At 38.1% G+C, this 11749-nt stretch overlaps 1 protein-coding gene across 1 annotated transcript; it reads right to left on the reverse strand.

Annotated features, from left to right (window-relative positions):
- Window positions 1–6953: 6953 nt before the first annotated feature.
- On the reverse strand, window positions 6954–11495 carry LOC146475568 (F-box/LRR-repeat protein 12-like). The gene has a single exon (XM_085115948.1). The coding sequence runs from the start codon at window positions 11492–11494 to the stop codon at window positions 10487–10489; it is 1008 nt and encodes a 335-aa protein (XP_084972074.1). The 5' UTR covers window position 11495; the 3' UTR covers window positions 6954–10486.
- Between the last annotated feature and the right edge of the window lie 254 nt (window positions 11496–11749).

Genomic DNA, 11749 nt, shown 5'->3' on the forward strand with positions numbered 1-11749 from the left:
TTAAAAGCTTCCAATCGAGTCAGCGTGTCCAAAAACGTCCCCTGAGACACTTTTTAGGCCTCCCAAGGGACCAGGGACAAAGAAATAGCCAACAAAAGATGAAGTCAGGGTGAGAGTTCAGGACGTTATTTGCACATAATAATGATTCCTAAGGGCGTTTTCCGACACTCTGACATTCCTAGGGACAAAAACAGATGGAAAATGCCGACTTCAAATTTTGGCCACTATTGACCACAAACCCTGGCCTAACCCCTTGGAAAAAAGTCGATTTTTGAACAAAATACAAATATTCTTTTAAGAGCTTCCAATCGAATCAGTGTGTCAAAAAACGTCCCCTGAGATACGTTTTAGGCCTCCCAAGGGACCAGGGACAAGGAAATAGCCCACAAAAGATGAAGTCAGGGTAAGCGTGAAACAAAAAAATTCTTTTTCAGGGCGTTATTTTCACTTAAAAATGATTCCCAAGGGCGTTTTGCGACACTCTGAGATCCCTAGGGACATAAACAAGTGAAAAATGCAAACTTCAAAATTTGGCCATTTTTGACCAAAAACCCTGGACTAACCCCTTAGAAAAAAGTCGTTTTTTGGACAAAATACAAATATTCTTTTAAAAGCTTCCAATCGAGTCAGCGTGTCCAGAAACGTCCCCTGCAACACTTTTTAGGCCTCCCAAGGGACCAGGGACAAAGAAATAGCCACCGAAAGATGAAGTCAGGGTGACAGTTAAACAGAATATTCTTTGTCAGAGCGTTATTTACACTTAAAAAAAATTCCCAAGTGCGTTTTCCGACACTCCGACATCACTAGGGACAAAAACAAGTGAAAAATGCAAACTTCAAAATTTGGCCATTTTTGACCAAAAACCCTGGACTAACCTCTTAGAAAAAAGTCGATTTTTGAACTAAATACAAACATTCTTTTAAAAGCTTCCAATCGATTCCAAGGATTCCCAAGGGAGTTTTGCGACCCTCTGACATCCCTAGGGACATAAACAAGTCAAAAATGAAAAACTTTAAAATTTGTTCATTTTTTTGATCAAAAACCCTGGACTAACCCCTAAGAAAAAAGTCGATTTTTGGACGAAATACAAATATTCTTTTAAAAGCTTCCAATCGAATAAGTGTGTCAAAAAACGTCCCCTGATACACTTTTTAGGTCTCCCAAAGGACCAGGGACAAAAAAATAGCCCACAAAAGATAATTTCAGGGTAAGAATTAGACAGAAATATCTTTGTCTGGACGGTCTTTACACTTAAAAATGATTCCCAAGGGCGTTTTGCGACACTCTGAGATCGCTAGGGACATAAACAAGTTACAAATACAAACTTCAAAATTTGACCATTCCGACCAAAAACCGTGCACTAACCCCTTAGAAAAAAGTCGATTTTTGTACGAAATACAAATATTCTTTTAAAAGCTTCCAATCAATTCCAAGGATTTCCAAGGGAGTTTTGGGACACTCTGACATCCCTAGGGACATAAACAAGTAAAAAATGAAAACTTTAAAATTTGTTCATTTTTGATCAAAAACCCTGGACTAACCCCTAAGAAAAAAGTCGATTTTTGGACGAAATACAAATATTCTTTTAAAAGCTTCCAATCGAATCAGTATGTCCAAAAACGTCCCCTGAGACACTTTTTAGGCCTCCCAAAAGACCAGGGACAAAGAAATAGCCAGCAAAAGATGAAGTCAGGGTGAAAGTTAAACAGAAAAATCTTTGTCAGGACGTTATTTAATTTTAAAAATGATTCTCAAGGGCGTTTTGTGACACTCTGACATCTCTAGGGACATAAACAAGTAAAAAATGCAAACTTCAAAATTTGGCTATTGTTGACCAAAAACCCTGGACTAACCGCTTGGAAAAAAGTCGATTTTTGGACGAAATACAAATATTTTTTTAAAAGCTTCCAATCGAATCAGTGTGTCCTGAAACGTCCCGTGAGACACTTTTTAAGCTTCCCAAAGGATCAGGGAAAAAGAAATAGCCAACAAAAGATGAAGTCAGGGTGAACGTGAAAAGAAAAGTCTTTGTCAGGACGTTATTTACACTTAAAAATGATTCCCAAGGGCGTTTTGCGACACTCCGATATTCCTAGGGACAAAAACAAGTGAGAAATGCAAACTTCAAAAATTGGCCATTTTTGACCAAAAACCCTGGACAAACCCATTAGGAAAAAGTCGATTTTTGGAGAAAATCAAATCTTCTTTTAAAAGCTTCCAATCGAATCAGTGTGTCCAAAAACGTCCCCTGAGACACTTTTTAGGCCTCCCAAAGGACCAGGGACAAAAAAATAGCCAGCAAAAGATGAAGTCAGGGTGAAAGTTAAACAGAAAAATCTTTGTCACGACGTTATTTACACTTAAAAATAATTCCCAAGGGCGTTTTGCGACACTCTGAGATCCCTAGGGACATAAACAAGTGAAAAATGCAAACTTCAAAATTTGACCATTTTTGACCAAAAACGTTTGGAATAAAGTGGATTTTTGGACGAAATAAAAATTTTCTTTTAAAAGCTTCCAATCGAGTCAGCGTGTCCAAAATCTCCCCTCAGACACTTTATAGGCCTCCCAAGGGACCAGGGACAAAGAAATAGCCCACAAAAAGATGAAGTCAGGGTGAAAATTTAACAGAAAATTTTTTGTCAGGACGTTATTTACACTTAAAAATGATTCCTAAGGGCGTTTTGGGACACTCTGGGATCCCTAGGGACATAAACAAGTGAAATATGCAAACTTTAAAATTTGGCCATTTTTGACCAAAAACCACTTAGAAAAAAGTGACTAACCCCTTAGAAAAAAGTCGATTTTTGGACGAAATACAAATATTCTTTTAAAAGCTTTAAATCGAATTAGTGTATCCAAAAACGTCCTTTGAGACACTTTTTGGGCCTTTCAAGGGACCAGGGACAAAGGAATAGCCCACAATTTGATGAAGTCATGGTGAGTTACACAGAAAATTCTTTGTCAAGGCCCAGTTGCTCGAAGCATGGTTTGCGCTAACCCGGGTTAAATACTATGACAACCTATAGGTTTTACACGTGTAATACTTCTTAACCAATGGTTAGGGCTAACAACGCTTAGAGCAACTCACCCCAGGGCGTTATTTGCACCTAAAATGATTCCCAAGGGAGTTTTACAACACGCGGTGATCCCAAGGGACATAAAGAAGTGAAAAATGCCGACTGGAAAATGTGGTTATTTTTGACCGCGCTTATTGGTGTGGAAAATCCTCTTTTTGGCGGAGAAAGTCACCTTTGTGTAATGAAACAATAAAAATTGGTTAAAGTGCACCTAACAGCAGGTCTTTTTATTCGGAGAAATAAATCTACTTTCTTTCTAAACTGTTTCAGCGAAAAAAGTTTTTGAATTGGTTGAATCCTCGATTTTCTATGCGCTTTTGAAGTTGGGACTGTGTTGTTGCACCACCGCGTTTTAGGAAGCCTGGGACGAGCGATGGTTATACGTCACGCCAGGGACCACGCGATATCAATTGCGTCTCTTTTTCGGTTTATTTCTTTGCGATTTACTCCACATAGTCCGTTTCAGAATGTGTTTGTCTTCTTCTTTACGGTTATCAGAAGAGTCCAAGGAGCCCGAGGAGTCCGGAAAGATTCGGATGACTCCGAAATGAATTACATCTTCGAAATCGAAATGGACGCTTATCGACAAGAAGCTTCAGCAAGCGCAAACCCATTCGATAACAGCGACCTCGAAGAAGGTCTGTTTTAATACGGATGAGCAGCGTGCCGACCCGGTATGGACAGCCAGATACGAAACACTTTATATTGTTTCATCAGCAATACTTCTTTTTCTAAACACTACAATGTTAAGCTTTCGAAAGAGACCAAAATGAAACCATTTGGACAGGAATTCACAGAGATATGAATTTTTGAGTGTGATAGTTCTGTTTGTTGTGAATAAATTTTGCGTTCGCGAGGTGCGGACACAAACAGCGCGCTTGGCGATTTCTTTTACAATTTCCACTCTACTTCGCTAACACTGTTTGATCTGTATACTAGAACATTTCAGTTAATTGCTGGATGCCTTAATTTTACTGTGCGAAACGAATGGAAGTCAAAATAATTTTTCGAAGTTATGAAGTATTAAGCTTAAGCGCTTGTCGAAAATTCGCCTGCAGCGACATTTCCTCTGATGTTTTGGAGCTTAAAAACTTTTTTTTTTCAATACTGCACATCAGCAATACATCCTTTTCTAAATACTGCAATTGTTAAGCTTTCGAAAGAGACCAAAATGAAACCATTTGGACACGAATTCGCAGATATGAATTTTCGAGTGTGATAGTTCTGTTTGTTGTGAATTAATTTTGCGTTCTCGAGGGACGGACACAAAAAGAGCGCTCTGCGATTTCTTTTACAATTTCGATTCTACTTCGCTAAGACTGTTTGATCTGTATACTAGAACAGTTAAGTTATTTACTGTGTGATTTCTTTTTACTCGGCGAAAGGAATTGAAGTCAAAATAATACTTCAAAGTTACGAAGTCCCTAAGCGCTTTCGAAAAATTCGCCCGTTGTGACATTTCCTCTCGTGTTTACAAGGTTAAAAGCAGTTTTCTTTTATACATCGCATCAGGAATGTTCCTTTTTCTATCCAGAACATGTCTTAAGCTTTCGAAATAGACCAAAATGAAACCATTTGAACACGAATTCGCAGAGATATGAATTTTCGAGTGTGATAATTCTGTTTGTTCTGAATTAATTTTGCCTTAGCGAGCTAGGCGCGGACACAAACAACGCGCTCGGCGATTTCTGTTATAATTCCGATTCTACTTCGCTAACACTGTTTGATCTGAATACTAGAACAATTTAATTAATTGCTGGATGCTTTCATTTTACTCTACCAAGCGAATTGAAGCCAAAATAATTTTTCAAAGTTATGAAGTCTTTAAGCGCTTTCGAAAAATTCGCCCGCAGCGACATTTCCTCTGATGTTTTGAAGCTTAAACATGTTTTTTCAGTAATATATAGCGCATCAGCAATACATCTTTTTCTAAACACTACAAGTGTTTTAAGACCTATAGAAACAAAAGTAAAACGAAAGGATCGAATGAAGGGAATAAATTGGTTTCACAACATTGGATAATATACAAAGAATCCAAGATTTTCTCACCTTCCTATTGCTTCGGTCAGACTGAGGCACATCGACTGGGGCTCCAACGGCATGAATTGATGGCCAGACAGTGAATCCCATCTCATCTTTTATTAAATGTGGCCAGGATGGTTTTACTTGGCCAGGTAAATTGTGGAACTGTCTTGTGAAACAGTCCTTCTCAAAATGAGCCGAGCAAATGTGAGAATATTCCGTCGGTTCCCACTTCGCTCGCTTGAGTTTTGCAAAATCCACCCATCGTTCCTGTCTCTTCAAGGCAACGGGACGATCGTCACCATAATATGATAGTAAATGGAGACCTTTCCCCTTTTCTAGATTTGGTTCGTTACCACAGCCTCCAACAACACATCGGGAAGGCATATTAGGTCATGTAATTGCAAAACATGAGTAGAAAGACTGGAAAGCGAACGATCCTTCGTCCCTGGCGTGACGTCACAGAGCAGCTCGATCCATTCCCCGCCAAAACACGGCCGCGCAACAAAAATGGTGCGATTTTCAAACCTTTGCTGAAGCACCGAAAATCGAGGATTCAACCAAATCAAAAATTTTTTTCGCTGGAACACTTTAGAAAGAAAGTAGATTTATTTCGTCGAATAAAAAAATCTACTGTTAGGTAGAAAACGGAACTCTTCGATTTTTGAAAATCGGGTCACTTTTGTTCATTAACAAATATCTATTGTTTCAATATTCATAGGCGATTTTCTCCGCTTGTAGAGAGCTCTAATCTTGACACCCTTTACAATACATTGACGCTTTGATATTTTATTGAACGTGCTTAAATTGGTGCGGAAAATCTTCTTTTTGACGGAGAAATTCACCTTTGAATAATGGAACAATAGAAATTGTTGAGGGCCTGTTTTAAGTTCATTGACCGACTTCTATCGTTTCAATATTCACGTGTTAATTTCTCGATGAAAGAGGGAATTTCCTCGGATTTTTTGTGCGCCTTGGATAAAATGTTAGTGTTTCAATATTGTGTAAAAGATAGAAGGGTATAGCTCTTGTAGAAGCGGAGAAAATAGCTTTTGAATATCGAAAGAATAGAAATTGGTTATTAAGCAAAATTGAGGTAGTTTGCCAAAAGTTGTAGAAGGCTTTTTTCAAGCTCATGAACTGAGTTCTATTGTTTCAATATTCACGTGTTAATTTCTCGTTGAAAAAGAGGATTTCCTTGTATATTTTGCTGCCTTAGAAAGAATGTGTTTGAATATGGTGTAAAAGTTACAAGGGTACAGCTGTTTTGGAAACAGAAAAAAGATTGTCTATGAATATTAAAATAAAAGAAAAGTGTTAATGAGTAAAACTGAGGTACTCAAGTTGTAGAAGACCAGTTTCAATCTCATTAACCAACTTCTATTATTTTAATATTCACGAGTAAATTGAGCCAATTTTAAAGGGGAAGTATCATGAAAATTTGATTTCATATCAAAACCCAAAAATGTTTGTCTGACAACAAAAACAAAAAAAAAAATAATTGTCTAGATTTGTTATTAATTATCACCTCAGAGCAATAAAACTGTTGATTAGTGCCTCTGGCCAAAGGCAGAGTAGGTCGGAATGGATTGAAACTTGAAAAATGTTTGGCTAATGTTTTTCAAGTTTTCGTATTTTTGTCTCCAAATTGCGTTAGAACATAGTACGAGTTGTTCCTTTCAAGAATTTAGTTGATTTCTCTCCTCTCGTTGTTCTAGATTTATTTTGTAGCAAAGTGAAGGTCTTATTTCACCATTTTTAACAAAAGAGGTCAAAAACCCCATGATACTTCCCCTTTAAGCTGTCTAGGTCGTTTGTTAGAGCTGACTTGGTCTGGACATTGCGTAATTTACAAGAAACAAGACAACTGTAGCGATGTGTACACTTTATTATATTGAATGATTCCCAAGGGCGTACTGTACATTAATGTACAGTACGCCCTTGGGAGAGAAATTTTGGAGAGAAATTTACCCTTCATTTAAGACTGATGACTGTTTTCTGCAGGAGATTATACTGAGATTGACACTTGGATACAAGCAGCCAACACTCCTCAAATTAGTACTCAACTCTCAGACCATTGGCTAGGATTCTATAAAATTATTGTGTTTCCCAACCCCTTCCCTGTTGTTCAGAGCAATTGTACACCTGAGTAGAGAGGGATAAAATGGAGTATAATGCCTTGACTGAAACGAAGACATGGCACAAGAAACCAGACTCAAACTGCCTGGCTGCTCCTCGCTGTATGATTCTCGCACTACAGCTGGAATGAGAGATCAAAAGTACTACAGAAGATGACCTGGCATACAATGAGCTTCCTAGAAACTCATCAGTTAGATCATTTGAATACTGTGTGGGTAGCTCATGGGTCAATCTCGTACCCTGGGTCCTCAGGCTCTTTGGCCAGTGGCTGGTCGCCAGGAGAGACTCTGGAGCACTCAAAAAAGATTAAAATTTTTGGATTGGCTGCTTCCTAACAGCTTGCATTGTTTTACCTCAGAAATCCTGCGGTAATAAAATTCCAGTTCCTCAGAGTCTCTCCTGGAGACCAATCGCAGCCACACATCCCCACCAAACATTCCATGGAGTCACCCTCCCTTCTTGCATGACGTAATGTACACTCCATCTTTCTAACATGCTTAGTAGTTGGTTAGTACTGCTTGCAACTGGATCTATCACTAATTTATTGTCCCCCAAAAACCTAAAGTTTGGATTTTTCCTCTTTCTTTGAATTGCCCTCATTTTTGGCATGGCCAACAACAGTTTATTTAAGAAACTTCGGCCAACCGTTTCCCAGCGTTTGGTTGTATTTTCAGTCAAAACCAAAAATGAACCAAAACTTTGAGAAAGGACTTCAAGTTCCTCAAGTGGATTGTGATTTGTGGATTGCCATTAATTTCTTTTGCCTTGTGTAGCTGTAATTATTATTATTGTTATTGTTATTATTTTGCTGTTTCATATCTGTTGGTTGTTTTTGTAGATTAGTATACCTACCTGACAACACTATAAATATTGAAAGTCACACATACAAAATTATTTATACATTTGAATTGTGCATGAACAAATATGAATAAGTGACAACCATCCCAGTTATAATATTATATCCAACTTAAGCAGTTGCGAAAAGAAAGCCTTTTGGCAATGGTTTAAGCTGCATGCATAACTGTGATGATCGTTCACTTATTCATTATACAGTCAACTCTCGCCTTGTGGACACCTAGTTATTACAGAAACCCTGATAATATGGACAACAGCTAAATCCCTGGCAAAATAAATTACAGATGTTTGACTGAAATAAAATCCCGCTATTATGGCCTCTTGCTATTAAGGACACTAACTCACTGTCCCAAGGGTGTCCGCAATAAAGGGAAGGAGTTGCCTGTAATATTTAATATTAGCTTTGTTGTTATTGAGTAATGTATGGAGGTGTCCCTTATTTAATTTTTATATGTAAAATATATAAACATTAATATTCACTTGATTGAAGAAATGTTGTAAGATAAAAGTCATAAACCCTGAAAAATAAAACCCAACAGCTTTCTAAAGAGACTTTGGCATTTTGACATTATTTTCATTCTTTTTAGAAAATTTAACTATGTTTGGTTACATAATTATATTTTGTAAGCCTGGATGACATTTTTTTCAATCAAGTGTATATGAATTGTGTATGAAAGATTAAATAGATAAAGAGCCATTGCAGTTATGAATAAAACTTAAGCAATAAAAAAAGAAAGCCTGAAAAAATTTAGGCTGCAATGGGATTTGAAACCACGATCCCTGCGATACCGGTATATTGCCTTACCAACTGGGCTGTCAAGCCAACCAGGAGCTCGTCATTTTGTGAATCCATAACACACTTGTGGAGGACAAATGAAATGATGTGGAAGGTACATGTATGAACATTTGTATGTTTTAATAATAGACATTTTCTGCTAAAGAAGTTGTGTTAATAACTGTGACAGTTCCACATCACATTTAATATCTTATCCACAGTTCATGTCAACAAATTTTCATATATTTCATGGATTGTCATTTTTCATCCTCCACTGCTAAATTATGAACTGACAAATTACCCAGCTCCCAGTTGGTTTGATAGCTCAGTGGCTGGTATGACAGGGGTCACAGTTTCAAATCCTGTTCCCACCTGAATTTTCTGGCAACTGCTTAAGTTGGGTTATAACGGTGATGGTCCTTCATCTATTTAATTATATGTTTATGTAGGCAGTGCAAGTTTTGTTCTGCAATGAAAATCTTGGAACTAAAAGAACAGACAGTCATTTCATGGTAACATGATACCAGAAATACAAAATGCCAAAAACTCTTGGAAAGATTGCTAAGTTTTGCCTTGCCTTGCCTTTCCCTCGCCTCCCCTTGTGTCAATGTCAAGTTTTAACTGTAAATCTTTACAAATTCTTCTTCTTGGGGAATCCAGCATGAATAGGGGGCAGGGGAAACAAACAAAAAAAACCAAAAACAAAACAAAACAAAAAAAAAAAATGGTGTAAACAAACATACATTGTAAGTAATAGAAATTGCTAAACCAGGCTTGTTTTCTACCCTTCCCACCAGAAATTGGCCAGGATTGTAGTTTTCGTTTTGGAATGAGAATCTTGATCTGGTGCAGTTACATGAACCATGTGACCTCCTGTCAGTTTGATATCACATAAGCAAATACAAAGGAACAAGAGGGGACTGGAAATGAATTTTCAAACTCATTAATAATTTATGATGAGAATATTGTTTATGAATATTGTTTATGAGGTTTAGAAATGTAATCTTAATAGGCTTTTTCAAAAAGTACTATAATATTCTGCGATGAGCAGGGTTAGCCTTGTGATCAGGAAATGTGCATAAATTATACATTAACCTTACTTGTCCTGTCTCATCACAAATGTGAAAGAATTCAAGAACGGGATGTGTGAGAATCAATTGCTGGGCATGTTCTGAAAAAGATACAAGGAAATCAAGGCTACATTCAACATTCTAAAACAAGGGGAAATGTCAAGTAAAAAATGGCATTTAGATAAATAATGTTATTGAGGATATTCATGGCTTTTTTGATACAATTTGAGAGTAGAATGTTTCTGCATGTACTAGATGTAGAAATTTCCTTTGTACCAATAACAAAGCAGATGCAAATTTGCACAACTCTTGAGTGCGTGACTTAAGCTGCTTGTTGAATGTTATGGTATTTTTTGAAAAAGCCCATTATGATAAAATTTGGTGAACTTTTGATTTGAATTTCTCCAAGAATTATTGATAATTGCTTAAAGAAATTGGCTGCACCTCCCACTTCTCATTGTTTCGAAATCAGATAAAGCACTCTTTGGAGTGTTTGGCATATTACTAAAATGCCATGCAAGCATCATGTATTAAACATAACAGGCCTAGGGCCACTGAATATCACAACAAGGCAAAATCAATCTTGCCTCACTCACATCCTTTTCTGAAATAACACTACAACCTGTGATGTCCAAGACCTTGAGCTTCTTACACTTGTCGGTGATTTCACTAAGACCAATTTTAGTCACCTCCTTACATGACGACAGGTTCAAATATTCCAGTTTGGTGAGACTATGAACCAGTGAATGAACCCCATCATCTGTGATTCTCCAACTCGCCAACAAGTTGAGCTTTTTCAAGCTTATGAGATGTCGTCCGATGTGATGCAATCCCAGGTCTGTTATTTTGGGACAGTTTGATAGATCAAGGGCTGTCAGATTGCATAGGTTGTTGGCAATATGTTGAATACCTTCGTCACTAACACGATAGCAGTAGCTTAGGTTTAAATTCTCGAGTGTTGTCAGCTTAGTTACACTCCGAAGATCGGAATTCTCAACCCTTGTGCAGTATGTTAGATTCAATTCCAGGAGATTTGGGAAAAATGTGTCGCATTGCAACCCCTCAAACCAGCCAAGGGGTACAATGGAATGGTCCAGAAGCAGAGATTTTAAATTTCGCGGCAAGTATTGGGCTGGAACATTTCTCATATCGCAGTAGCACAAACCAAGAGTCTCTAAACTTGGACATTTTGTCTTGATCTCCTCCAACAAGGAGGGCGAAATGTTTTCGCTCTTTTTAGTAGTGCCAATGAATCCTTTGATCAGAAGTTCTAGAACTGAATCTGACAATCGATTCCTCACAATTTTCCACAAAGTCCTTAACGAAAGGGGCCAACAGCGAAGGTCGACAAGTTTCCACAAGGAACGATCGCAGACAAGATGATACCACAGCCGACATACAGCTGATGAAGCACAAAGTGTCTTCACATCAAGGAATTTGAACACTTGTAGCATGATATTTGCAGGAAGTTTGCATATCGGAGCTGTCTGTACGACATCATTTGCCGCTTTCTGTCGAGATGCTCGCCTTTTGGATGCATTACAGGACGCCATGTTGGTCCCCCACCTTCATAAATGTCGGGACGGCCTGGGGAAAACTGGTCCGCCACAGTCCGTCAAGTAAGAGTAAAGAAGTGTCGCATGACGAGCCTGGGAAGGGGAACGAGAAATAAAAGAGAAGAGAGAGGGGACTGTCCCCTTTCATCCCTCACCTTTTCTCGCTCCCCCTTCCTATTTCCGATTACACCTGCTACGCAGGCTAGACGAGCCAAAGTAATGGCTCATCGCTTAGCAGAAGACGAAGCATGG

Source organism: Pavona decussata, unplaced genomic scaffold (assembly GCF_977016875.1).
Source record: "Pavona decussata unplaced genomic scaffold, jaPavDecu1.1 SCAFFOLD_84, whole genome shotgun sequence".
Classification (NCBI taxonomy): domain Eukaryota; kingdom Metazoa; phylum Cnidaria; class Anthozoa; order Scleractinia; family Agariciidae; genus Pavona; species Pavona decussata.